Genomic DNA, 27800 nt, shown 5'->3' on the forward strand with positions numbered 1-27800 from the left:
GCGACTATTCTGGCTGTGCGACGGATCTCAGACAGCCTTGCCTTTCCCCTTTCCTTCGATCACTGGCTTGACGTCCTCCTCGGAGACCTCTTCCTCTTCCTCGCTATCGCTCATGAACTCATCATCTTCGTCGTCCCACCCGAACATAGCCCGTTGCTGCACAGGTTTTGAAGAAGAAGCGGACGGTTGAGCATCATCCTCGTCCTCTTCCTCTGAGCTGTCTCGTTGTGCCATAAGCATCTTCTCAATAGCTTCTCTCGTCTTGTTCTCTGCTTCCTCTTTGTCTTCCACCCATTTCCCGTCGAGACGTGCTGTACCTCTGCTGTTCTGGAGTTCTTCTTGCTTCCGCTCGGTGCTAGCCACAATGTCTTCCCACTTCTTCCGTCGCTCTTCCTTTTCACGCTGCTCCATCTCTGGCTTGATCGCGAGGTACTCAGCAAGCACCTTGGCTTCAGTGACTGTGCGCAGGCGTCGCCCGTCCAGATTTCGGGATGATCCATTCACGTCGCCCTGCTTCTTCTTGCGTGAGGACATGCGACCACCCTGGGCGCGCAGGATAGATCCGAAACCACCCTTTCCACCACATAGCGGTACGGTCAGGCGTAGGGATAGAAAAGTGTCTGCAGGCGAGGATAGGAGCGACGACACGGGTGCAGCGTCATGACGTACGGAGCGGCGCGAGTTGGTGGTCAGGATGTAGGACGAGTTCTGGATCCATGGCGCGCGCTCGTAGAGTGTATCGTAGATGGAAGTAAGAGGCGCATCCTTTTGCGTCGCAAAGGCGATGTTCTGCCCGCGAATGCTGTTGACGATGACGGTGATGGGGGACTGGGTGGCGGCGTCCATGGTTGCGAGTCGGTGTTTTAGATTTCGCGCGTGTGTGGTGAATATCGCGATCGTTTCAAAATGCGATTGTGGGGGGTTTAGCTCTGATTAGAGTGAAAGCTGCTTGTGGGTGGATGAGAGTGGTTTGGTGATGGAGCAGCAGGCGACTGAGTCCTGAAGATTGGGGACCAGGCCTTGGCGGAACCGCAACAGCTGGTCATAGCGCTCGCTTAGACTAGCTTCGCACCCATCACTCGAAATCGCCTGCCCTCAGCGAACTTCTGCCCTCATCGACCTCAACCACAACTCTCAGCATCCCCGAGTCTTTCGCAAACCGTCAAAATGCTTATTCCCAAGGCGGACCGCAAGAAGATCCACGAGTTAGTCTACCTCTACAACAAACAATGCCACGGCGCATTCGAGCTCTGAGTTTCGCACGAAATGATACGACTTGATATGGGCTGAGCTACACTTGATTCCCTTCCATACAATTGACCACATTGGCTAACCATTCTTCTCTCCAGGTACCTCTTCCGAGGTTAGTATCCCCGCGCACTCGAGCCATGGCTATGGCACAATCATACATTTTCGCGGCTTTGCTGCATATAAGGATAGGCTGACACACGGTCACCACAGAGGGAGTTCTGGTTGCTAAGAAGGACTTCAACCTTCCCAAGCACGGCGAGATCGACACCAAGAACCTTTACGTCGTCAAGGCTTGTCAGTATCACCTACTGCACTGCGACATCGTCGGGTCCTAACAGTCAACAGGCCAGTCTTTGACCTCGCGCGGTTACCTCAAGACCCGCTTCTCGTGGCAATGGTACTACTACACCCTCACCCCTGAGGGTCTCGACTACCTCCGTGAATGGCTCCACCTCCCCGCCGAGATCGTTCCCCAGACCCACATCAAGCAGCAGCGCTCTGCTCCTCCCCGGGGTATGCTCGGTGGCGGTGACGACCGTGAGCGTCGTGGTGGCGGCCGTGGTGGACGTGGCGGTGACCGTGGTGGTGACCGTGACGGCTACCGCCGCCGTGATGCTGGCGAGAAGGCTGAGGGTGCTGCCCCTGGCGAGTTCAAGCCCGAGTTCCGTGGTGGCTTCGGCCGGGGACGCGGCGCTGCTCCTGCTTCGTAAGCAGTTGAGGGCTTTCTGGAGTAAGGCTAGATACGGTTTCATCTTCATGTCGGGCTTTACTGCATTACAAAATGGGATCGGATACGGCGAAATGACCGGATGATACTACGAATGGATCGCTTGTCTAAGTTGCGATGATGCAGTCTTGGACGACCATGTCCTCAATGATACCCCATAACCTTCAGTGAACTATTCTGTTTGACCATCTCTTAGTGCATGTGATGGCATGACCATGTCAGCTGCACACTGTTGATGCTATTCTAGAGAGCCGTTATATATCGTTTCATGCTTGTACTCCTTCACCATGTGGTATGACGGAGCAATGTTCATCTCAATGTCCGCCCTTTCCAGCTTTCATCAATCCATCACCGCTTTGCATCCAGTTTGTGCAAGTCTGTCCGATCGGCTGCCCACCTGATTCCTTCTCCACCAATATCCTCAAGAATTCGAGTCTTCCCTCCACGCTCGCCTGATCATTCTTCCGTCCCTCTTCCTTGGCCGGCACTCTCCCCAGCACAGCGATATTCCTCGTACTAGGAATCCTCAGATGCTCCTTCTCAACCACAAACCCCGTCTCCTCTGTTAAATGGCATACCCAACTGCACAGACTGGCATATGCAGAGGGTTGCTTGGGCTTCTTCGAATCCGCCGTCATCGGATCAGGAATAACGTGTTTTGCATGCGCCGGCGCGCGGAATCTCGTTCCACCAAAGTCATGCGAGCAGCATGGTATGGCGATGAAAGGGGACGAGTTAAGGTGAGCTAGTAATGGTGTCCATGGGGTGAGTTCGTCGGCGTGGTTGCTAATGATGAAGGTGCCGGATGGGAAGACGCCGTTGTGGTGGGGTGTTGAGAGGGTATTTGTGTCTGAGGGAGGTGGTTGGAGGATCTCAGGTACGAGGAGCATCTCTTGCAGTTTCTCAGTGTGGTGTGGTGGGAAGGTTTCCCATGTTTTTCTCTGTCGGGCGTCGAAACCCCAGCCGTGCCAGCCTTCGGCGTTTAGGATGTGGACGAGGAGACCGTTTCCACAGCCGATGTCTACGAAGCCTGGGAAGTTGGCTTGTGCTATTTTGGTCTTTTGCTTTGCTGTATCTTCCTTCTCTTCCACCAAGTCGTTGACATGCTTGACCGCGTCGCTCGTGGGGCCGTACATGTCCGTCCATAGCTCCATGAGGAAGGCAGCAATACCCAGGTCTTCGAAAACATGTTTCTCAGCAGGCGTTTGCTCCACCCATCCTTCAATCAAATCTTTCGCATACTTGCCCTTCAAGAATGCATATGTATCCTGGAACCTCTTTTGGCTGATGACTTGATCGTGATGGACACGCTTCTTATACCCAGCTTGTCGACCGCGCGAGTGCTTGTGTATAACTTCCAGAAGCTTGAGACCAGTGCGGGAGAGGCGGTTATCGAGAGGTTGGCTAGGGAAGAGGGAGTAATGGATAGACAGGTGCCCGGGTGCGGAGATCAGAGATGTATGTGCTGATTTAGAGGTTGATGGAAAGTATGTATATAGCATGGCCAACGAGCGGACTTTGGGGTGATAGTAGGGAATGGCTTCTGAGGTTGCAGCATGAGGAATGTATACAACCATATACCGCTCTGCTTTAACAGTCTCCTTTTTCTCATCTGCGCTTGTGATAGTGACATCCTCGTGCGATACAAACAGATGACAAGTCTGCATCAGCGAGTCATCCAACTTCGGATTCCGAGGTATGAGTTTCCGTACAACCGTGTACTCTAACTCATACCCTTCTATACCTCTGTCGATCAGTTGCGGTCGGCATTCTGGTCGTAGATGCTTGACAATACTCGCCAATTCCTCTGGGGTACTGGCCTTGGGATTGTACGTTGCGTCTGTGAAACTTTGGTAGGAAAGCTCTGCGCGCGCAAGATGGGTCGAAGTTCGATTGGGATTTTCGAGCATGTCGCGACCGGTTTCGAGAAAGTACTCAGGCGCAAGATTGGCCGGCGCGCATTGTACTATAGTCCATAGCTCGGGCGGGAGACCGGTAGAGACTTTGGGCGCACTGGATATATCGTAGGGCGAGAACTTATCTCCTACAGATTCTTGGGTTTCGGGCTTCGCTGATGGTTGCGTTTTTCCCGCTTCTGCTTGATCCGTGTTTTTCTCGCTAATCTGTGACGTTCCGGTTTCGCAGTTTTTTTGTTGCTCGTCGTGTGCCATCTTGTCCATTGTCTATTTCTTGATCTTGAATGACTCTTCCACAATGATAAATTTCAACACCTGCCTAAATCAAGTGATCAGATTGCGGCGGTCCAAGCGATAATCAGGAGCACCCGTCATCGGAAATAAGCTACTTCTTCGGTAGTACTCGTTGTCTTGGATTCTCAAGTTGCGCGGCGGTGATGATGGTGTTGGTGGTAGAGTGCAAGCGAGCAAATCGAGGTTTAGCTGATCTGATCCACCACTACCCTAGAGTGCAGCAACATGCCTGGGATCAACAACAAACACAGTACAACACGCGCTCTATATTATTTTGCGTTGAAACTCTTGATCGTGATGCGTATATTTCTTAACATCTAGAGCATTAGGTCCGGTGCGCAAATCCGGTAGACTTCTCCTGGTCACAATATACGCATCTGAAGAGAGCGACGTTGACGCGCAGCTTCATACCAGAAATCTATGCTTTAGCTGTACTCTGTCGATAGTCTATATTCCATAGATCTAATAGTCTCTTCAACACCTCCAAATAACGCCCTCACTATGCATTTAATCCCCCTCTCACCACGTCTACCGCCCATAATAATGCGCCATCTCCAACCCCGCCCTCTTAAACCCACACTTAACATAGAATCCCTCATTCGCCTCTGAGCAATCCAAAATAGTCTTGTAGCAGCCCACCTTCTCCGCAACAAAGTCCAGCGCCTGGATGATCCTCAGACCCAGCTTCTTGCCCTGCTGATCTTTGGCTACAGCAATGTCCTCAATGTGTCCTACGAGGCCGAGCTGGTGGATGAATTTGCGTTCGACGATGAGGGCGCCGGTGCCGACGATGGCGTTGGACGAGTCGGTGATGCAGAGGAGGAAGTATTCGTCGTTGCGGGCGGACATCCAGTCGTAGCGCTTGTTCCATTGCTGTAGGGAGATTGATGCGTTAGCGGTGCGCTCGTGATACGTGTGTTCGTTTCGGATTAGGTATGGCAGAGCTATGTCTTGCTTGGTCTAGGGATTTGTGAAGGATTTCGTACCTCTTCGGTTATGTCTCCCACTGTGGTGAGTACCCTCAGTACATCTAGGAAGCCATTGTGGTAGTCTTTCCTCTCGAGCGGTCGGCAGCTGTAGCCTTCTGGGAGTGCTTTGAGGACTTCGGGCGAGATGAGCTCGGAGCTGAAGAGCGGGCCTTCGGACGATGACATCGTATGTATGGATTGCTTCGAGCGGGTGAGGTATAGGTACAGGTGGCTAATTGGCTTGTGACGAGGTTTGCGACGCAATCGATCAGTCTTTCCACAGCTGGTGCCAACGCGCGGGACTGGGGGTCGCGGGGGTGTTTTGGTGCTTATCGATAAGCAGGCGGTGAGAAGGTCGCGGCTTTCAGGTTATCCGATAGCTTGACGTGAGCTTGAGAGCGATACTTGAGACGTTGAATATACGAAAACAGTGCAGCGGTTTGATTTTCAAGATACCTAGGTACTCAGCAAGGCGGCTACACGATTCGTTGTGATAGCTGGGCAATGTGCCAAGCATTCAGGAACCAGATCTATATTTGGAACATTCAGGGAAGCCTCGTCATGATCTTCAGGAGCTTCCTCGTGTCGGCTCGTCACGATCGTATTGCGACACCAGAGCATTGATTGAGCCCAGACACAAACTAAAGATATCTCTAATTGCATTGATCGATTATCGAATACCCACTCTCATCCACCTATTACTATCTTTATCGCGAGAACTTGACCTGCCTGACTGCTCTTAGCACGTCCTCCGGCTTCAGATCTCCATCTTCAAGCTCGAGCCCCACAATCTTCGCCAGAGCCTCTGTGAGCTCCATGTTCTGTCTCTGCAGCAACATGGCCCTCTCCTGCAACCGTGCCATCTTGCTGACCGAACTCTCTTCCTCGGCAACGTCGTCATGGCCACTGTCAATCGCGACTGAATCTGACAGAGGTTCTGGTGTGTGAGCTGGCGTCGGTAATGCTCCAGCAACCGGCTCGACATGCTGCTCTTTCTGTTGATACGTCGGCAATGGCTTGCGCTTGATGCGCTGCAAGTCTCGCAGCTTCCGAGCTCTCGTCTGATCTTCTCGATTTGACCGTGCGGGCGATACCGCTAGTGGATGGTCATCAACAGGCACTGACTTTGGTGACTTGGGTAGCCTCTTCGGGCTCCGCGGCGACACAGGAGCCGGCTCGGAGAACGAACGACGCCCATGGCTGGCCATTATACGCTCTACTTTCGGGCTGGCGAGAGGGTTCAGCATCTCCTCGTCAAATGTGATGGCGATATGTCGGGAACGTCGTTGTTTCGGAGGTTGGGATGGGTGAACAGCAATCACCTGAGTGTTGCGGGGGCTTTCGGTCGGTATGACGATCCTAAGATGTCGCGCGCCTCCAGACGTGGTCATCTCGCGGGCGCACGTCGGTATAGGCGCCTGTCTGCGTGCTCGCTGAGGAGAGCCTTCCACGGATCCGACGCGAGCAGCCAGAGTCTTGCGCTGTTTGACTTTGAACAGCTTCATTTGCTTACGCGGTGAGGCCGTAGACTGAGGGTCTGTAGATGGTCCAGTATGTTTCAGGTGGTAGCTGAGATCATTCAGACCAAGATCAGCACTCGCTGTCAGTGCATCGTGGCTGAGAATTGGTGGCGCCAATCGTCCTACCTGCGAGGAACCTACGCGGCCAGCTTGTCCTACGTCAAGGCGTTTTGAGACTCGCTTCTTCGGAACGTGGAGATCACCCTCCAGTTGTTTGTCGTCATCACACATTGAATGTTGCTCCTCATCTACGAAGACAAACTCGTCATGCGTGGAGATGGCCGGCTCGATCTGGGTTGGGAAGCTTGGGTTCGTGAGTCGCTTTGGACTTCGATCGGGTACTGCTGGCGGTGGCTCATGCAGATCTGGTTCACCAATGGCATAGATCTCGATAGGCTCTCTGGTCGACTTCGGAAGAGTAGGCTCAGGCGAAACTGGGAGGGGAACATCTCGTGGGTCTGGTGAGTAGGCGTGGCAGATCGCCTTCGATACAGACACTGGACCACTCGTCTGGCTGTCGAAGTATCTCTGAATCACCCCAAAAGTGCCCATTTCCCCAACTTGCTCGGTTTCGATCTCAGGTAGCAGCTCGCTCATGGTGTCATAGCTAGCCTTGCGTCGATGCTTGGCTACCAGTGGCTCCAGTGGCGCATGTCGTGCGGCATTCGTCAGATTCGGCATCGTTACTTTGAATGGCGTCTGGCGGCGCTGGCGCTTCTTGTCTTGTGGGCGACTGATTGGGATGCTTGCGTTTCCAATACTGGCATTGCGGCCTACACGCTCGGAAGCCAAAGTGGAGCAAGGCTCATAAGTAAGCACTCTAGCCAAAGGAACGGAGGACGAGCGTCGATTTGGCCTGGCTGACGGTTGATAGACCTCAAGTGACGAGGGCGACGAGATGTCTCTGGAGTCAAGCTCGACTGCCTCCCGAGAATCAACCGTGGTGGACCCTCCAGTAGTATGTGATGCTGTCGACGAGCTACAAGCACGTGGACTTGCAGCGACACGATTATTGCTGAGTGAACGGAACCCTTGAGACGTTCTGGGACGCGAGTAGTTCTCTTTGAAACTTCTGGAAGGTTGGTACACGTCGAGTGGCTTTGAAGACCGCATTCCGAAATGTCGTGGGGTATGGTTGAGAAAAGAGCCTTTGCGTCTTCGTTGGCACCCAGACTCATCTATAAATTGCACCGGTGGTGACAAGCCATAGCCAGTCGGTGGAGTCCCTGCAGTGGTCGGCGGGGTGTTTTCGTCCTGCGTCGAGGCCGTTGAATTGCGCTTGAGCGACTCGGACGACACGCTTGTGTTCATCTTACACGTCTCTCCCAACGCCCCAGTATATTCAAGAACACTCCATCTGACATTCCCGAACATTGGGAATGAGTTCAAGAGATTTTCTGTCGAAGCAGACGACATCATGACTGCAATCTGGCTGCTAGGTACCCTTGAAGGCGACTTGGGAACCAGAGTCCTCCTTCAAACCCGATGCCTAAACGTGAGCTGTAAGTAATGCTTAGCAGGGAAAGCTGGCTCAGATTGTGGTACAGTCAGGAGATGGGTAACTCAGCAGACGCAGTAGTGTTGTATCTCACGAAGACCGCTGCTTGTTGGCTGTAACCCCAAGCAGGGGTAGATGAAGGGTTGTCTTCGGTGATTGGCAGAGGCGGCGTGGGACTGGACTTAGTGTCTAGGAAGCATGGCGACCGGCAGCTTTCTTCGCGCCCAAGCTTGCTGCAGATAAGACAGATTCTCAAATTCGACAGGAGGAAAGCGATGTGGTGTAATCAGGGGCGGATCTGAGTGTAGGGATCACTTCTCGAGCTCGTAATGGCGTGAGGTGAGCAACGTGACACTACAGCGTATTGACAGCGAAGCCGGTAGCCGACAATGAGGTCGCATAGATCGGGAGATGTCTTCGCCCCGGAAATGTTCAAAATGATAGGAGTAGCATTTGAAAGTAGTGGAATCTCCGCGACGCAAAGGGTGTTTGCAGCCGAGGAGCACAAACTTTAATTGTTTGCCCACAAAACATTTTGGAAATCGCCGCGGAACTCGAGCTGCAAGCCAGCCACGATCTGAAGAATGTGTCGCTCGCCGATGACGATAACTGGGCGCATTGCTTTGTAGTACGAGTGCACGACGGTGATTGGTGGCGATGTAGTACAAGTAGAGATTGAGGGCAGTGCGGCTTGCTTGATCCGGCGACGAGGGGAGCGCCTTGCTGATATCGCGCTTCGATGCATTGAGGCATATGCCGATGCAGAATGATCCGCGACAAGGGACTGTCGATTTTTGCTTGAATGAGGTGGAGTGCAGAATCCAATAATTGAGAATGGGCGGTGTGCGTCACGGTGGTACAGGAACGCCTGACTAGCCAGAGGAAGTCGTGGCCCTCACGCACTCGCGATGCTGCGACCACGCATAGTCGTGATCAATGCACTACGCTCAGATGTCTTGAAGACGCCGAACTGCACGTCCTAGGCTAGGACACGCTTTAGATATTCCCCGAGGTCGGGAAAGGTGTACGGTAGTTCACACTCGACGCGATTCAGCTCACGGCACGCACGTCGATCATTACCTGCCAGATCTCAGCCACAGAGCGCCCCTTTAGGCATCGTGGCCGATCTTCATCTAATACGATATCAGGGCATATGGCCCCAGGAAGTAACAATGTGGCCCCAGGAAGTAACAATGTCGGATAGCTACATATACACAGAAACGCGACAGAACGCCAGACAATGCTGATGGAAGTGTCCGCCACGCCAAATGATGCCACATACTGCTAGAAGTAGATGTTGCCAAATCATATACATAAGGAAATCATGCTGCTCCAGCAGCTTCGATTGGCCAATTAATGTACAATCAGCCATTCTTTGGCTTCTTGTTTTTAATAAAAGGGTTTGGTGGTTCGCGAGGTCGTCTGCGGATCTTCGGCTTTGCCATCGACATGCCGCCAATGACATCTCCCGGCGGAGGAGCGACCGCGCCATGCGTTCCGTTACTCGTCTCTCCACTAGGCGTCGAGCTCTTGCGTTGGGCATCGGCCATGCCAGCCGGCGTTGATCGTCCACTGCCACCATTCATAGTGTTGGAGGCAGAGTCAGACGGTGCGTCTTCCATCTCGGCGTCGCTACTCTCGTGCTTGATTGCGCCTGCGTCATTGCTGTCTTGAAACTTGCGCTTCTCGTGATGTACTAGTGTTCGTTCGTTCTTGATCTCTGACTTGATCTCTTGTTTGATAGCCTTGGGTGCTGAGTCTGACGAGGTACTCGACTGGTTGCTGGTCGCCCTGCTCATGGGCTCTGACTTCACTTCTAGCTTGACCTCTGGTGTGGGACGATTGGGTTGTACATAACCCTCTTTTGGTGCCGGGAACTTGCTGGAATGCTGATTCAGCATCTTTGGAACATCTTGAGCGGAGAACCGCTTCCTCTCTTTGGCGTCCAGTATAAGTTTCTTCCAGAACTTTCCTCTCATGAGCGAGTCGGAGTTACCCAACACCCACAAAGACGATTTGGCACGCGTGAGACCGACGTTCATACGGCGAATGTCCTGAAGGAAACCAACGCCACCTGTCGTAGAGGCTCGCACACAGGAGAAGATAATGATTTCGCTTTCACGGCCCTGGAAAGCATCTGTGGTGTTGAAGTCGATATGTTCGATGATGTTCTGACCGTATGCGTTCATGAAACGCTGTTTGAGCTCGCGCAACTGGCTCTTGTAAGGCGTGATAATACCAATCTTTCCCTTGAAGTCATAATCAGGATAGTCGGAAGTGACTCGTTTGTACAACTGCATAGCGACATTGATTTCAGCAATGTTGATAAGCGAATGACCCTTCGGAGCAGCTTGGTGCTGACCCTGGACATCGAAGAAGCGGTAAGGTCCTAGCAGCATGCTCTGATGCCATGGCTGCTTGCGCAGCGCAGCCATATCGCCACCATCCAAGAGTCGGCCGTCATAGAATGTTCGACTGGGGAACAAACTGATCTCCGGGTGCATACGATACTGAGTGTCTAGCAGATGCACATCGTCTGGGTGGTTCTTCTGCATGCGAACGAACAAACTCTGCTCGTATGAGAATTCCGCTGCTTCCTTCGAAAAGACCGTCGGAGGCAGTTGCTTCGGATCTCCGACAAGAATACACTTGGCACAACCATACTTGAGGGGGATAAGAGCGCTCATCTCGACACACTGCGCAGCCTCATCGACAATGACGGTCTCGAACTCAATACTCAGACCCTGGAACATTTCGTGTCCAGAGCCGCTGAGTGTTGCACAAATGACATGGGCGTCATTCAAGACTGCCTCCTGTGCTCGTCGTCGGTTCAGGTCGGCGTTACGGCTGGCGAGCTTCTCGTCATCTTTGACGTTGTCAATCTTCGTACCAAGGGCTGTCTTCCGCCTGCGCAACGCATTGATATCGTCGTCCAGCTTGCTCGCTGCTTCGCCTTTAACTTCGCCAGTGTCCCGCTGCTGGTAGGCCTGCTTCAATTGATCGGAGATCTGTTTGTGTTCCTGGAAAAGCTTTTGAGTCGCTTCTCGGTCGTTGCCGTTTGATGGATCTACGCCTAATCGCTTGTTGACAAGCTCTTCTAGCGTCACATCCTGTACACTGGCTTTGATAGCGTCGCCACGACCTAAACGCACAATGTTGAGTTTGCGCGACTCGCCACTAAGGGTCTTGATGCCGTTCTTGAAACGCATGACCAATTCATCGACGGCTGCGTTACTCGGCGCGCAGACAAGCAGCTTTTTCGAAGCAGTATCTGAACGTTGCTGGCCCGGAATAGCGATGGCGGTGCCGCGGTTGCGAAGACTGTCGCTGAGAATCGCTCCAACGATGGCGGTAATCGTTTTGGTCTTTCCGGAACCAGGAGGCCTGTAGTCTTATTAGTATCTTATTTGACGACGCGCAGATGTTTGAATTACCCTTGGATCAACGTGAACGCATCATTATCGATGGCAGACTTGATAGCCCTTGCCTGCGCCGGATTCACGTCGTAGTTGGCAATGAGCGGCTGGATCTGGCTATCCTTGTAGGTCAACAGCGGAGAGGGCTTCGCGCGGATGATCTCGTCACACAGATCGTAGTACTGAAGACCTTTCAGCGCACCGTACTCGCGCTCTAAAGATGTAATGGACTCGAGTTTGAAGCCGAGGATGGTGTTGTTCGGTTGCAGTGAGGTTGACAGAGGATTGCCTGGTACGACCCGGTACGAAACTTCGATGTGCTGCTGCTTCCTCTTCACACGAAACACCCTGGCAAGACACGTTGGCTCATTCGCAGAAGGCGACTTGGTCCGCGAGAAGAGTATGATGTCTCCTTCAGAGATGAAGACTTCCTTGTTCTCGACGTGGGTCATAGTGCTACCGACTTCCTGGAACATGTCGACAGCAGCTCGCGACGTGATTCTTATTTCGTATGGCTTGGACTGGTTCTCCTCACGGGCCTTGACGAACCCTTGCCATGCTTCCAGCGTCAAAAGAGGCTCGAAGGTGTTTTGGTAATCGTTGGGTGTACGGAAAGTACTGAGAACCTTGGAGTATTGGTCTGCCCTAGACTTGGGCGGGAAGGGGCCTTCGTGAAAGTAGTTCCAGCCAAGGATAGTACGATGGAGGCTGCTGAGATCAGGCGCCAGACGAGCACGCATATCTTTGGCAGAACGCTGAGCTCTCTTCTTCTTCGTCGGCATTTGAATTTTGACTTCATTGACAATGTTCGTCTTCGGTCCAGTTTTGACCTTAGATTTCTTAATGCCAAACAAGTCTTCATCAATGTCACCGTCTGAATCCGATGACTCGTCAGAAGAATGCATCAATCCCTCTCCCTTCGCAGCTTGATCCTTGCCCAGGACACCCAAGCCTTCGAGGCCAGAGCCGGCTTCGGCAGTGAGACCTGAAGCACCCCGAGCTGCCTTTGCCTTAGCGATCGCAGCAGCTTTCTCTTGTTCGCGCCTTTGTTGTTCAGCCTGCCGCTTGCGCTTGAATTCGTCCTGGGCATGCTTCTTGTTGTCATTGAGAGCTTTCTGTTGCGCAGCCTTCGCTTCGGCAGCTTTCATCTGCTCACGTCGCTCCTGGAACTTACTAGACCCGGAAGTCATGCTGGCCAACAACTTAGCTTTGGCATCTGCCGTAGACTGTGCCATTCCAGGAGCCATCCATTTGCTGATAGAGGCTTGCTTGGGTTGCGCGGGCTCTTCTTCCTTCACGAGCGGGCGGCCCAGATGCTCTTCAAGCGCTTGCTGCAGCTCGGCCTGCTGTGTCTGACTCAGCTTGGCGCGGACGTCTCCTGAGAGAACTCGTTCCATGTACGAAAGCGCATCGGGGTCGATCTCGATAGACACACGATGTAGCCGAACAAGAAGCTTGCTAATCAATGTGACGGATTTACTAGATAGAAACTCGTCGCGAAGACGGAGCCATTTAGCCAGACCCTCCATGGCGTTTGCGGGCCGAGCAAGCAGCTCTTTGAGTAACGCTGTTTTCGATGTCGCTTCTTCTTCATCGCCGGTCGGTGGTTTCAGCGCTGTTGCAAAGATGCTGCATTGGTCGAACAGCACATCCGCAAATTGCATAGTGTCTCGGCAAAAGTCCATCATCATATGTTTGTCGTAGAAACCCAAGTTGCTCCAAGCTTCGGTAGTGGCAAAGATCATCGTCAATGAATCCCATAGGCTCTCCCATAGGTTCATCGTGGCTGCAGCGTCGTTGGGGTCGTATTCTCGGCCTCGCAAAATACCGTCTTGAGAGTTACAAAGAATATCAATGATATCGGTACATGTCCGGATCATACTTGGTGCGGGAGCGAAGGCCTTCTTCAGTCGAACTTGGCGAACTGAATCCGAGATACCTCGAACGACGTGCCTGTAATGGGCTCTCAAGATATGTTGTAGAGCACCTCGGCGCTCTTCTTCCCCACTGATAACCTTCAGAAGCTCAATAGCGGAATTGCGGGTGTCTTCCGTAGATGAAAACATCAGCGAGACGATGGCGCTTGCTGCAGGCTGTTGTCCGAACAGAGCTTGCAGTAATTTGGGGTCGAATTCCGACATCTTCTCCACAACGTCGGTGACAGATTGAGAAAGTAGTCTGAAACGATCATTGAAGTGTCGTACCGTTTGTGGTACCTTGTCAACGCCCGACTTCATCTGCAGAGTTTCGATACCGATCAAACCCCTCCCAGCTATCAGCAGATGCGTAGCGAGCTCTAAGCTATCGGGCCCTATTGCTCGTAAAACCGTTTTCCATATGGGGCTTGACGGGGGAGTTTCGGTAGGCGATGGTCGCTGCGCAGAGATAAGCTGCCGCTCGATAATGAGAGACTGCGCTTCCAGCTTGAAGGCATGCTCGATTACTGAGAGTGTCAATTGCATATCCTCTTGGTTTTCTTTGCTTTGCTTGAAGGTTTTGAGGCTCGTAACGAGAGACTGTATGAAAGTCGATAGCAAATCCAGCATGCCGTTGACGGTTGGTTGGCCAACAAACTTGTCGATGGTCTTGCCTTCGCCCATCTTCCTGAAGGCGTAATCCAGTACTTTTAGACCTTCTTTGTAGCAGTATGCTCTAGCCGCAGGGGGGTAGCGGTCGGACTGACAGCGCCCAAGCAGCGCTTGTGCAAACGGTCGGACAGCCGGACCAAGGTTGGACAGCTTGATGGAGTCGAGGAAGACGGGTATCCAGCCGAACGCAGCGTGAAGGTTGTTCATGTTCTGCTCGTTTGCCTCCGCCGTTGCAAGAAGGAGCTGGTTGAAGACAGGGCTATTGAACACCTGCTCTACCACTGTGGCGATGGAAGGAGTGACAGCATTCATGCCGTCCCAGTAGTCAATCGGTGACTTTTCCAGCAGCTGCTTCATGGTCGCAATCAGATCGAGGAAGCCTTCAGACTTCAGTGAGAGGTGATCAAGCATCAGCCGATAGAAGTCGCCATCGAGGCCCCGTAGTGAGTCTGTGACCAAGTCCCTGTCCATCCTTGCTACTATGAGCCGCATGCCGCCCCAGAAGAGCGGTACGATGGACAAGTCCAAGTTGCTCATCTGAACCTTCATCATAACACTCGTGACATAATCCCGTACAGCCCAATCCCACTCCGACTTTAGCATGTTCCTCTTGAAAGTTGACCATGACTCCGTCGCCCACTTATGCCGTCTGTCAACCCTACTGAACAAGAACCGCGTCATAGCAGGGAGGTATGTCTGAACCTTCAACCGCTTCTTTGTCTGTACCATGTCGAATGGTGCGTCGAAGTGTCGCTGGAGGAGTTCTTCGTTCCGTATTAGGGCATCGCAGCTGAGTGCTTCAAAGAAGCCGTATGTGCATTCGTTCGGTAACAGTCGGACTGAGCGCGTCTTCGGTTCGGCTTTGCTGAGTATATCGTTGGCATCGTCTAAGCCCTTCTGTATGCGACCCAGGCATTGGTTATCTACCACTTGTAAGAAATCTCCAATGTTGTCCTCGTCGTAGGAGTCGATCAGCCGAGTTCGCCATTCCGCTCTGCTCTGGTGGAAGACCCTCACACAGACATCGCAGCTCTGCATGAGGCTGTTCAGCCGGCTGACCAGCCACTCCTTGTGCGGTGCTGCCTCCTCTCCATCGAATGCCAGTATCTCGGTTGCCTTGAGCGCGGTCCATTTCCTGTCTTCGGCGGCTTCGAGCTTGAGCTTGCGGTCGGCGAGTTCGGTGGGGTCGGTTTCGGGCGGGTATGCCGCAACGTCTTCGTCGTAGTATACTGATCCGTCATCGCCGATTCGAGGGCAGAACAAATGTTGTTCTTCGGGTAGCTGTTGGAGCTCGCTGTGAGACACAAGGTTAGCCATGTCTGGTATGCGGATGTAGCTGCTGGTAACGACAGGAGGATACTTGTAGCAATATTCCAGGGCGACCAGAAGCATTCAATGTGATAGGAACGAGGCTTGGTAAGCGTCGGTACTTACTTTATCTTCTCGAGGATTTCCGCCATGATGCCTCACCCAGGCCCTTCCTGCTAGGACGACGCCCCACCCACGATCCCTCCGAGAGATGACGAAGCGCAGTTCAGCATTCACTGTCCTCAGAGTCTCTATGCGAGCACAAAGAGCTACACTTGTGACTATCTAGGGGATGCTATCTATCCTGCAGAGTCCGTCGCGCCCGTTCAATGCCCGGCGCAGGTGGTCGAAGAAGGAGAGAAGGCGCGCAGACAGTTGGGTTGTCTTATATCTGTCAAAGGAGCGTCGGTAGGAGTGCGTTTGCCGGGCTCCAAGGGGTGAGGGCGAGGTGAGGTTGCGGTGCGTTGGGCAGAAGAAAGGTACATCACAGACGTCAGTGCATCAGAGATTCCCCCATGCAAACGCGACGCGGTCCACTAGCGCGCTCCACTTCCGCGTCCGAATTGCCAAGCCTATTAACCTTCCTCTTCCATCCCCACAGCAACTTCGGGACGTCACGAAACTCGTATTTCTGGAGCTACTTCTAGGGGTGAGGCTGAGTCTGCAGATTATGGTACCTCATGTCAGCATTGGGCTTTTTAGGTTAGACGTCCACCAGGCTTGCGAAGCCAGCACGATCCAAAAAAGGCGGGCCAAAGACGACACTGTGGGCGACAGTCCTCGCGTCAAACGCAGGGACGGCAAAAATCAAGGCGTCACGCTTACAGCATCTTCATGACGCGTGGGGATGTCTTCGGGCGTTTGAAGCATCCATGGATCTAATCCAGCGAACAACAACAAAGCTATCGCAATCATACCGTATATCAAAGTACCATCTTAAAGACCAGCCCGAATCAGGACCAGACCGCAGTCTGAACCAAAGATGCACTCTTTATTTTGAAGCATATAACCTATACCTCTTCCACCTCGGCAATAGTCAACCCCCGGAGCCGAACTCACACCTCCACACTTCCTTTTATAGGCGCATACGAAGACGGCAGCAACACATAATCCGTATGCGCTGATATCTCAGGTTGTCGAAAGATATTAACTCGGTCGTAGTAAACATCACAATCCAGGTTCGCCAGTTCAGCAGGTCTTGCATACGGATTCAGGTAATTGATCAATGTGAATCATGTTCGGAGTGGTGTGCCACGTTTGTAAGGGTCACAACTGGTCGAACCAGAAAGGACCACAAGGTATGTCATACTGACCGCATACGAGAAGGCATAGGGTAAGGACGGCGGTGTTGAGCGACAGGAGCACAATGCACGTCGTTATCATTTCAAGCTTTGTTGATGTTTATCCCCCAAACTCACGAACTGACAAGCGCACGGAGATCTACTAATTGAACATCACAAACGACGCGACATACAAGGCTCCTGTGATAGCCACCATGGAACTGCTCACATAATGCGCATTTAACGACACATCGGATTGTGTGTGTGAGATAGCCAGTCACCGATGCGCACAGTAGGTAGATTTCAGACGAAACGCACGAGGATCAGCAGCCATCATGCCGAGAAGACTGTCGGATTGACCTGGTTACACTTCGTTAGTAGAGTCAACATATCTAAAAATACTGAATATCTTTTCGTGTTCCCCGGAGGCAATGTATAAACGTTATAGCTGGATATGATGTGCGGAATAGTTTTATAGCGATACTTGAACAGCAAATGGAATATACATCATCAATGTGATTACACCGAAGAGCTGAACGGCAAGAAACACCGAAAGCGAGGTTGCACTCTATGATATTTTCGTGGCAGACAGCAGCTTGGGATGGAATAAGACTGCTCTGCCGAAGACCAAAAGTAGACATGCATCTACCAAAGCGAATAAGCTTTCAACTTACAGCGTAGTCTATTCACTACATTTACCAAAAATACCATCGAGACTTACAAAATATACGTCATCGACAGCAGGTATGGATAAGTGTAAGTAGTGATTTTAAGTATCAGCGTATGCCATGCTGTTGTGACGGAAAGAAAACCCGTGGAAGACGTAGAAAGCATCGCCGATCAATTCCTATAATGCATCCTCCCTAAGAGCCGGCATTAGCTCTCCAAAACGCGGGGACCGCTCAAAGAAGTAAAGAGGCCATCTACGGGAAGACATCCGCACCCGGGAGGCAAAATGACGCGTCTAGTAGCACACAAGCAATCAACAGCCGAAATCAACGTTGAATGAGTATTTCTCAGCGGCAGATACGCAAAGACAAAAAACGATATGAGATAGCCTGGAGACCCATACAGGCGCTACACAAATGACATAGAGGCTAAGTGCTAGTGAGTTCCACCGTGCCGACCCGACGTACAGAGGTCAGCGTACAAAGCGTGAAGACTTCAGTCGCACTGCGTCGATGCTGTGTTCATGGCCCGGCGTAGGTATCCCTCGGCGAATTTCCGCGGTGCGGTCCGTAGTTGTAACCTTGCAGTGATTTTCAAGAGCCGCTGGCCGACTAAATTGGGATCAGCCCTATGACGACAGCTGTCAGTCTTGAGGGCACCTGTATCCCGCGACAAACTTCCATCTCTCTCCTTCGCAAAACACACATTCTTTTCCTGGTGATGTTTATGTGGGAGCGATATCGGAATCGCACGACGTGTTATCAGTTACGCTCAGCGGCATCTCGAGAACATCTTCACACTCGCACAGCCTCATTCGCTCCACTGTGGCGCTCTTTGCATCTCATCAACAACCTCTTTCTAGGTACCCCAGCCCTCGAGATACTTCCGAAGGAGTAGGTGGCGTGCGCCTTTCGCATCCATCGGCTGGATGTGTACTACATGACTGCCACTTGGTGCGACGTATCAGCCATATGCCGCAGTCACGTAGTCATACATTTGGAGGGTATTGCCGTGATCGTGACCGAGTGTCGTTATGGCCAGTGGTTAAAGCCAGGCTCGAGGTAGACGGTACCAGTGTTGCATTGGCTCTGCAAAGCTTCCCGGTACATCGAGTCTGAAGGACGTACGTGGTTCCACGTACATGGTGTGATCTAGAAAGCCGCGCTAGGCGGGCATGGTCGTGCGATTGCGGATGTCACATTTCCTCGAGGGTGTTCTCGAGTCTCTAGTTCAGTTCAGCCGGTAGGCGACAAGAGCCTTGCTCCCAGCTCCCAGCCGTTATCGAGCCGTCATCGGTGTCGCGCACGAGCCTGGAGGCAACGTTGCACATTGCTTTTCACTGGGAAACAAACGTTGCAGTCCAGTGGAGAGAGGTAATAGGGCATCTCAGAGTAGTCAAGCGATGCGTGTGGTTGTTAGTTCTTGCTCCGGTGAGCCAGACACGGTGGGGAGATCGAAACGGCGGATAACGCGAGTTTTGGAAGAAATTACTTCAAAGAGTGGTCCGCGGACAGTTCAGGGTTTTGAGTTGTGGTGGCAAGCTTATTCTCCCAGAAAGGCAAGTTCGAGCGACGGAATAGGAAGCAATGCCCAGACCAGACTAAGCCCTCACGGATAGCGGCCCACGAGGCTAGCTTGGAGTGAATTAAGGTGCTGGATTGGACCGAGACTATGAGTAGAGTTATAGATCTGGTCTACAGCGCCTGGTAAATGTGACAGGAGATGCTAGATATGTTGATCGAGAACAAACGACTGAGAATAAAGAAACCACAGACTGCGCCAATATCCACGTAAGACGTACAGTCGTCCGGAAGTGCAAGTGCATCCCCGCCAACATTGCGTGCCCACATCATATCTTCTCACTCGCCACACCGTCGCATGCGAACTCGCATGCATGCACCTGCGTCTTGGTCGTTGAGCGACACCGTGATTACTTTTGCCATTATGTGGGTATCCCTATCCAGTTACTATGCGCCTTCCGAGTAGTGACCTGCTACCAAAGTGGTAGAGTATGTGTGTATTACGTTTAACCCAGCTTCTGGTCCTGGGGGTAGTGGCCACCAGGATGGCGGGGCATGCCTTGCTGCGCCATGGGGTACTGGTTTGATTGCTGTTGTTGTTGGAGATAGCTCTGGTAGTGCAGGGCAGCCTCGGGCGTCATGTAGGCTTGGGGCATGGGCTGGTTGTTGGGCGGCATTCCGCGTGGCTGACCAGGCGGCACTTGGGCGTGGTTATCCTCTGGCGATTCGACAGTGTCGTTGTCGACGCCATTCGCGTCGCCGCTTGACGGCTCCGGGGCGTTGAGACAGGCCTGGGCGCGGTTAGTAATGCAATGCGACAGGCGCGTGGGTGGTTGCAGCGTACCTGGATGAGGTTCTTGCCCTCGGGCTTGGTGACTAGCGGTTGCAGCTTGGGTGTGGTGAAGGTGTAGACGAGGCCAGTCTCAGAGACGACGAGCAGCAGCACTTGCGTGCCCGTCAGGACGGACAGTTCGTAGGCCTGGGGTCGAGGTTAGCGGAGCGCTCGGTGCAGGCAACGGTTTCAAGCGACGCGGGAGCAGATGCACCACGATGCGCGCGACGGGGGCACCAACGTACCTTCTTCATGATGCCGGCTTTGCGCTTGGAGAAGGTGATGTGTCGACGCGACTTGTCCTGGATGAACTTGATCTCAATCTTTCTTCGCTCGCGGCCGGGCTTGTCATCATCGTCGTCGTCGTCGTCGGCAGCAGCGCGCGCACGCTTGACGCCGCGGTTCTCCATGCCCATGGTGCCATTGCCGTCGTCGTGGACAGACGGCGACGCGTTCTGGTCGTGCTCGGTGATTTCGCTGGCCATGGTGGTGAGTCGCGACAAAGATTGGTTACCCGCAGTGTTTGGGGGACGAAGGCCCTAAGCTGAGTTGGGCCGAGTGTGGGGAGTTGGCAGGCGTTCTTGCGTGGTTTGGGCAGACGCGCAAAATGTTACAGAAGGAACTGCAGACAGCTTGAGTTGGGTTAGACTCTTAGGACGCCCTCAATAGGAAAAGGAAGCGCGGCCTGTTAAAAGATCGGGGCTGGTCCCTTTGATGGCGCAGCAGGAATGCAAGGAAAAGGTGCGCGGGGGAGGAAACGCTTGGTCGCACTGTGCTCGGTGGAAGGCACTAAATTGCTCGGGGGCCCGTGCAGCGCCAGTGGCTGGGGGGTGCTGGTCGAAGGGCTTGGTGCCGGGGAGCGTGACCTGGCGCGGCAGGCCTCGCAGGAGCAGCGCAAGAGAACTGGCGACGTACCTGTTAGACAGCCTGGGGGATCAGGTGCGGCGATGCTTTGTTTTGGCGCGCCGTTGGGGAGCGTGCAAAAAGAGGCAGCGATGGTCTCGTGAACCCTGAGCTTGTGGAGCTTGGCGGGCACGCAGGGACAGACGGAGTGGTGCAGGTGTGTTATAGCCCGAGAGCTGTCTGAGGAAGGAAAGGGACGAACGGTATTGGGAATGAAACGGCGGGAGTGGTCAAGTATTTCTCTCGACGGCTGCTTTGGCTGCTTTGGTGCGGGCAGGCCCTCAACTATCCACACAACTGGGGGCGGATGCGCTTGAGCGCAACCCTGGTCACAGCTCTGAGTCGGAGATCGACAATTATTGCCCTGGCCGCCAGCCTCGCTCGCCGCCGTCGCGACACGCATGAACTGGCAGATTGCAGCGCAGCGCGCCCGTCGTGCTGATACTAACTTTGACCCCTTCCCACTAGATTTTGGCCTGTCAGGTCGCTTTTGGAGATGAACAGCAGCGGCCTTTCCACATGAAAAGTCCGCCGTCCTGAGCAGGCCGAGGGCTGCGCTAGAGGCAGCTGAGCACGCCCCGCTGTTTCGTCTCATGTTGATTGGTGGAATGCCGCCGCTAGTCCCGCTCAAGTCAGATTGACGGTCAACTGGTGAATGTCGGTTCCCACTCCTGTCCGTCTTACAGTTCACACTACCCAGGCGACAGCAGAGAGTAGACGGCCAGCAGACAGGCATCCGCACGAGATGCCAAACTATCCCTCCCGCTGTTCTTGTCCATCCGCCAAACATGCACTTCATGCCACTCCAGAGCCTCCCCAAGACGGTGGTGCTGCGTGGGTCGTGCTGGAAGCCGCGGCTGCACCAAGCCAGCACCAGGCAAGCACCTCCCTTACGCACCTTCCCCGTTTGATCTCGCTTCGCTTGCAGCGACGGTCTAGCCTGCTCCCTCGTCCCGCACGCCTGCGCTGTTGGTGGCGGCCTGCGTGAGGCAGCAGCTTGGTACTCACCACCCCCGCGCCTTGTGACAGCCAAATGCCGCGGCTCCACTGCATCTAATCCCATCCATCACCATGTAATTCAATGTTCCAAACTTCTCGTCGCAGCATCCTCACGCCGCGATCCACTCGTCTGTGGCTCACCGACGTCGCAGCGCCAAAACATCGAACCATTATGCCCGTTCGCCCCCGTGATTGGCCGCCCACAATGCTCCAACACTACTGAAACCACCCACGCATCGCCGTGGTCCAACTGCGACGCGCCTGCGCAGTGCTTCTTAATGCTCAAGGCCCCCGTGTCCCCAATGCCATGCATTTTCCGCGCGAGCGCTGCTCTTGCTACCACTTTCTCTTCTCTTCGCTACTTTCTATCTAATAATCCGCGTTGATCGCTTTGATCGACGTAGTTCACGAGAGTACGCCGGACGGCTCCGCTGCGCTCGACTTCCATTCTTTGTCCAATCGTTTCTTTCTCTCCAGTCTCTTCCGTCAAATCGCACTACCGTCAAGATGCCGACCAAATTGATGATGGCCTTTGTGGGCATGGATTTCCTCTTCGCCGGATGTGGAGGACTGTTGCTGGGCTTCTCCCTCATATCTGAGCAATCGATGCGCGCCACTCCGACCGTAGACAACGTCACGCAGAACCTGCTCCTCGGCCAGTGTCCGCTGACAGGTACGACATTCACAGATGGGCGATGAGGGTGGCGTTGAAGGAATCGATATTCCGGCACCGTCCCACGCATCGCCTGTAAACAAGTAATATCAAGGAGCATCAACTAACAGTTCTCCAGCTGGCGTGGTCAATGCCATCTTCGTTTTCGTCACATTCCTGTTGTCTCTCCCTGCGCTCTTCCTTCCAACAAACCGAGGCTGGCTTCGTACTCAGGGCTGGCTAGTCGTCATCTGTGCAACCTTCACACTCGGACTCGGTATCGCCATCTGGGTGGAAACTCTGCAAACCCGCACCAACCTCAGTGTACTTTGGGGACGTGAGTCGCCGCTTATTCAGAGTCTGCTGCAGCAAAAGGTGAGTCCTCCATGACTGGCGTCAGCACTAGAAGCGCATCTTCAGCACGTCAACGCCGGTCTGCACACAAGCTGACAAGTAACAGTTCGACTGCTGCGGTTACGTGAACTCGACCACCCCTCCATTCGTCCAGGACAGTACATGCCAAAACACCCTGGTCGCCGCTCAGAAGGGAGGTTGCATTGGCAAGTTCTCCTCGTTCGCCAACACGTACCTGGACCGCGTTTTCACTGCCGCCTTTGGCATCGTCGGCGTGGACATGATCCTCGTACTCTGCGTTGCCATGGTTCTCAAGTACCGCATGGAGCAGGAGCGCTACAGGCACATTGACGAGAAGAACGGACTTGGGGGGATATAGTCGGTTGGACGATTTGAAAATAAAAAAGAAGAGGGTTTTGGAAGAGCCGGGAGCGAAGCCAACGAACGTACATGCTCAATCGAACGACTCTTTCTTTCCCTCCATAGTCTACAGCTGGTGATGTGGAAGTAATGACGGAGACTCAGCAGCGCTGATACTCCCTACGACTGGCTTTGTTGGTTTCATTCAGCTTTGCATCGTTTCTGCACTTAGCGTTCTTTGTGTATATAGATCTGGATACCACGCGTTAATTTAGATTCGCGACCCGCATGGAAATAGTATATGAGTCTCATCGACATCACAAGTGGACATAGTCATGGCAATGCTCGGATTCTCCCACCTCCAGCCCACCAACTCACAACCTAAAACACACCCCAAATACCAAAACAGATCAAGCCTCCCCAAGCCCTCACTACACCTGTCACTGTCACACTCGCAGCCCACACGCCGCGGACCAAAGCCGCTAATCCGCATTCTCATCGAGTGCAGCAGTGCATTTTACTTTTACAAGGACCATCCCGCAAAGCCGCCAAACCGTTCATCGGCAAACGGCATCTAGTTCAAACGCGGAAACTGCTATCCGAAATAACAAGAACTGTTACCGAGACCAAGGATACCTGCATGCATGTGGTGGCAGAACGGGGCTAGGTGATGTTTTACCACCGGGATTATTTCAGGTGGAGTTTGTATGGGGATGGCCTGCGATGGGATGGGTCACGGGTTGTGGGCTTCGGCATGTAGGCTCGATATGCGCGACATTTTCGGTCGCTTTGTTAGGGCTAGAAGAGGCGCGAGGATCCGATGGGAAGTGTCTACGTGTGCTCAAGGCAGATGAAATCTGGTTCTTTCGTGACGTCTCAAACACTCGCGCTCTTTCGAGAGGTCCCCGTTCCCTTCCTTCGCTTCGCACCCTAGCCGAGGCCGTTCCCAGCTTTCCACGGTACGCAACCTGCTAGCCTGCACATGTTCCGTCAGTGGACCATCACACCGCCTCAGATAGCGAGTCAGCATTCTGCATGCGCCACAGCTCTCTCATCGTGCATCCTGAAGGACTTGTTTCCCATATCGCCAGATGCATCTGCCATTCGTGAAGCGTACCCGTGCCGCATGCTCGCCGTTCAATCTATCGGCGTCGCATGTACGAGTATCTCTGCACACGTGTTCTTCCCAAACAAAACCTGCGGGTTCTCTCAGCCAAGAACCCGCCTCACGCACGCACGTACAGTAGTTAGATGAGTAAGCCGCCTCGTCGCCCCGCCATGCAATGTGACAGGAGGAGATGAATCTCTTCTTGTGGGCCGCGACCGAGCATCTTCACGGATACAGCTGCGCGCATGATTTTTCTCTCCTGTCTAGACCCTTTGGCTAAGGCGCTAGTTTTCGAAGGATTGCAGTAGGTGAAATTGCATGGTTTTCTCGCATTGGGTAGTCTGCGAAGACGACGGACGCGCTTGAATGGGATACGCCGGTTTGAGTTCTCCTGTAGATCGCCCCCTGAAGTTGTCGCGGAGAAGAGCGCCAAGTGCTGGGCCAACGATGATGTGAACTTTGCTTTCACAGATGCGTTACAGAACTATAGGACCGCGCGCAGTGTCGTATGACATTTTCCAATATGATCTCTGATTATCGTTACATTTCTGTATTGATAGATCATCTCATATTGATTCTCAATAATTATTAATAAAGCTTTGTCAAGACGCGAGGGGTCAGAGCCAAAGTTGGTAGGTAGAATATAGCCAGAGTCTTCTCTCCTCCGCTTGGATGACTGGTACTCGTAGTCGGGGTGGTCGATAGGTGCCTGTGTGGTCGGTTCTGGGTTCATAGATAGGTTGTATTCTTCCCTTCTTCTCTTAGATGACTGGAACTCGTAGCTGGGGGTGGTACTGTCTCTGCAATTGAGATAATTGCCACGAGACGTAAACTGGCACGGTATTGTTTATCGAGGCTGACACCTTGTCAATGCGAGTACCGTTGCATGATCTGAACTTGTCTCCGCAGCAACATCTTTAGAGCGCCGTTCAGGCTTTCGAGGCATCGGCGAGTGATACCGCTACATCGTCCTCTTCGTCGAAAATGGACTTCTTCGGCGCGTCCTTGCTCGTGCTTTGGAAGAACCTTTTGAGATTTGGCTGTGTGCGTTCGTCTTCATCCCCAAACACGTCATAGACCTTCTTTCCGCCTATTCGCACAGCGTGCTCTAGTCGTGCGCGTAATCTCTCTATAGAATCTTTGGCGTCCATGATTGTAAGATCGACCGCAGCGCCAGCCTCAACGATGGAGTTGCTGAGTAGCTGGAACTGCCGAGCAAGCGCATCTACCTCGTTGTTGAAACCCTTAACTTCGGATGACGCTGGTGCTGGTGCTCTGACTGGAGACGAGCCGTTTTCCGAGGTTGTTGGACTTGACAGGGGCTGATACGGGACGTTCAATAAGCCAGGCCCGATGGCAATGTCAAGCAAAGTCAAACGTGCGGTAAGGTGCTCGTAGTCGGTGTCCTTGTCTACTCGGAAGTCCGACGATGTGTCGAGATGTTCGTGAATGATATCAGGCACCTTTGGGTCTGAGAGTTCTACGTCGACTGGTGCTGGGTAGACTAATAACGCGAGAGCCAGGTGGCGTTGCAGGTATGCCGTTGATGGCGAAGTCGCTGGGAAGGAACAGACTAGGTTCCTTTGAAGCAGAGGATGCGTTACTTTTACAAGTAGTTCAGAGATGATATCGCTAAGCTGTGAAGAGATTAGAGCCTGGGTATCGTGTTGCAGTGGAGGACTCCCTACGGTGGAGGTCATCTTGTGATTCTCAAGGTTGCATATGAGAGATTCCATAGCGTCCTGGATGATGTGTAATATGTGAGCATCTGCAATGACTCGATCATCCAGACACACGTGGCAAAGAATAGAGAGCGCACGCCTTCGAGCTTTCGAACGTAGCCTACTAAGGTCAGAAACATACCGTACATGTAAATAGTGCACCTACACTGGCGCTGCTTGTTGAAGCAGTCTGGCGACAGAGACCAGTGACGGCGGAAGCAAGACTTTAGTTTCGGTTCGTGGTACTGAAATTGGGACTAGTTCAGTCTGCGCCTTTAGTTGAGTTGCATTGGCCCCGATTGCCCCGAATAGAGAATCTAGCCTGTCATTATCAAGCAGCGTACGGAGGTGCTTGTTGTGAGGCTCTGATTCCAAGATCTCAATGTATCTGCAACTAAGTGCCTCATTCCGGCTTTGGGAAACTACAGTTCTTAGCAGAAACATTTTATCAAGTCCATGTGATACGCACTACAATCAATCATCCAGGAAGCTAGTTCTTCGGGAAGTTGTTGTATTCGAAAGATTTGTTGCGCAAAGCCGGTCATGAAAGCCTGGTCCCTGGCGTGAGAGTCTTGAGCATGTTAGCAATAGATCCAGCATATCTTCATGGTAACCATCCCACCTTTGAAAATCGAGGCCCATCCATGCTTAGGCAGGCTGCTGATGGGTAACTTGGGCTGCGTTTGTATTGAGTCTGAGTCATCTTGGAAGAAATGATAGACGCTCTCCATCTGTGTAGCATTCGTTCTCTGCATGGCCTGAAGGAGGCGATGCGCTTTCTCTGGGTCATCATCATTGTCCACAGCTTGGCCGAGTAGCTCTTCGTTGAGCGCCAGGGTGGTATCTGCATGCTCTTCAAGGGACTGGTCCAGAAGCGCGCTGTGCTCCTTGATCTGCCGCTCTGTCTCGAGATTCTTCTGGGCTGTCTTTACAAGTACATCAAATCTTGTCTTGTTATCCTTGGCCTTCTTGGTTGGTTTTTGCAGACCATTCTCTTGGTCTTCGGACATGCGCTTAGAACGAGTGGTGGTGGTCGTCGTGACGATGGTCTTGACTTTGGGGGTGGGTAAACCAAAGTCAAGGTCTGGAAGGGAATCATCGTCCGAGTCAAGAACCACCTGCTGGCCATTGGATGTGGTGCGCTTGCTTGCGCCCGAGTTTGCGGATGTTTGGGAGGGGTTGAAAGGCGGCGCATCGGCACTCGCAGCTCTCATTGTGGATGTCGCGCTGGATGCGGGTGGGTTGGACGAGGAAAGCGGGGTATCGACGGCATGTGGATTTGCATCCTGTGCCACTCCAGACAAATTTGGAGCGTTTGACTGACGGGTAGGCGCATTGTTTGCATCTGCAGTGGGATTGCGGTTAGCATGGGGCAGCAACACTGGTGGGAAGCATGTACTTCTCTGAGGCAGCGTGGTTTGCGGGCTAGCAGCGGGCGGAGGGGTTCTGGAAACGGGAGAGAAGAAGTCTCGGATGCTTTTCTTTTGGGGTTTCATGGCGGAGAATAATAGAGGGGTGGTGATGTAGACGGGTGGGGTGCCTGGTGGTGTAACGGCGTGACGCGTGAGGCGCCTCGAGCCGGGACGGGAATAATTCAGCACGCTGTCACGTGCCAGGTCGACGAACCTCCAGGGCTGAATTAACCCGGGGCTAAGCATCTGGGCGCATTCCACCGTGGACGCCTCGCTGCCTGGCGCAGGGCGTGCAGGCGGGCTAGATTCTTTGCCATTGACGACATGCATCGGAATCCGAGTTGGCCGGCATCCGAATGTCGCTGGACGGAGGTCAATTTCGACCTGCAGAAAGTAGCTCGCATCCGAGCGATGCCGCCCTCACAGAGTGGTGACGTCTGTTTCGACGGTTTCGCATTGCTCTCACTGCGCTGGGCGGTCTCAGATCTGAGGTACAAAGGCCTG

The 27800-nt window shown here is 53.1% G+C and overlaps 9 protein-coding genes across 9 annotated transcripts; 2 read left to right on the forward strand and 7 right to left on the reverse strand.

Moving 5' to 3' along the window:
- Positions 1-27: 27 nt before the first annotated feature.
- Positions 28-846, reverse strand: J4E93_005888 (uncharacterized protein; the record flags this gene model as incomplete). Its single annotated transcript, XM_049343806.1, has 1 exon — positions 28-846. The coding sequence occupies one exon, from the start codon at positions 844-846 to the stop codon at positions 28-30; it is 819 nt and encodes a 272-aa protein (XP_049199039.1).
- A 321-nt stretch (positions 847-1167) lies between these two features.
- On the forward strand, positions 1168-1961 carry J4E93_005889 (uncharacterized protein; the record flags this gene model as incomplete). Its single annotated transcript, XM_049343807.1, has 4 exons — positions 1168-1205; positions 1350-1363; positions 1462-1545; positions 1597-1961. 4 exons carry the CDS (start codon positions 1168-1170, stop codon positions 1959-1961), a joined length of 501 nt encoding a protein of 166 aa, XP_049199040.1.
- A 331-nt stretch (positions 1962-2292) lies between these two features.
- Positions 2293-4158, reverse strand: J4E93_005890 (uncharacterized protein; the record flags this gene model as incomplete). Its single annotated transcript, XM_049343808.1, has 1 exon — positions 2293-4158. The coding sequence occupies one exon, from the start codon at positions 4156-4158 to the stop codon at positions 2293-2295; it is 1866 nt and encodes a 621-aa protein (XP_049199041.1).
- A 558-nt stretch (positions 4159-4716) lies between these two features.
- On the reverse strand, positions 4717-5342 carry J4E93_005891 (uncharacterized protein; the record flags this gene model as incomplete). Its single annotated transcript, XM_049343809.1, has 2 exons — positions 4717-5061; positions 5175-5342. 2 exons carry the CDS (start codon positions 5340-5342, stop codon positions 4717-4719), a joined length of 513 nt encoding a protein of 170 aa, XP_049199042.1.
- Positions 5343-5863: 521 nt separating this feature from the next.
- J4E93_005892 (uncharacterized protein) lies at positions 5864-7357 on the reverse strand (the record flags this gene model as incomplete). Its single annotated transcript, XM_049343810.1, has 1 exon — positions 5864-7357. One exon carries the CDS (start codon positions 7355-7357, stop codon positions 5864-5866), a length of 1494 nt encoding a protein of 497 aa, XP_049199043.1.
- Positions 7358-9538: 2181 nt separating this feature from the next.
- J4E93_005893 (uncharacterized protein) lies at positions 9539-15638 on the reverse strand (the record flags this gene model as incomplete). Its single annotated transcript, XM_049343811.1, has 3 exons — positions 9539-11558; positions 11609-15472; positions 15613-15638. The coding sequence occupies 3 exons, from the start codon at positions 15636-15638 to the stop codon at positions 9539-9541; spliced, it is 5910 nt and encodes a 1969-aa protein (XP_049199044.1).
- A 3823-nt stretch (positions 15639-19461) lies between these two features.
- On the reverse strand, positions 19462-20272 carry J4E93_005894 (uncharacterized protein; the record flags this gene model as incomplete). The annotated part of the gene is made up of 3 exons (XM_049343812.1): positions 19462-19746; positions 19800-19934; positions 20033-20272. 3 exons carry the CDS (start codon positions 20270-20272, stop codon positions 19462-19464), a joined length of 660 nt encoding a protein of 219 aa, XP_049199045.1.
- Positions 20273-22196: 1924 nt separating this feature from the next.
- On the forward strand, positions 22197-23074 carry J4E93_005895 (uncharacterized protein; the record flags this gene model as incomplete). Its single annotated transcript, XM_049343813.1, has 3 exons — positions 22197-22362; positions 22481-22716; positions 22802-23074. The coding sequence occupies 3 exons, from the start codon at positions 22197-22199 to the stop codon at positions 23072-23074; spliced, it is 675 nt and encodes a 224-aa protein (XP_049199046.1).
- A 2018-nt stretch (positions 23075-25092) lies between these two features.
- On the reverse strand, positions 25093-27098 carry J4E93_005896 (uncharacterized protein; the record flags this gene model as incomplete). Its single annotated transcript, XM_049343814.1, has 2 exons — positions 25093-25931; positions 26507-27098. 2 exons carry the CDS (start codon positions 27096-27098, stop codon positions 25093-25095), a joined length of 1431 nt encoding a protein of 476 aa, XP_049199047.1.
- Between the last annotated feature and the right edge of the window lie 702 nt (positions 27099-27800).

The sequence above is a fragment of the Alternaria ventricosa genome (assembly GCF_023758065.1).
Source record: "Alternaria ventricosa strain BMP 2768 chromosome Unknown scaffold_9, whole genome shotgun sequence".
Lineage (NCBI taxonomy): Eukaryota > Fungi > Ascomycota > Dothideomycetes > Pleosporales > Pleosporaceae > Alternaria > Alternaria ventricosa.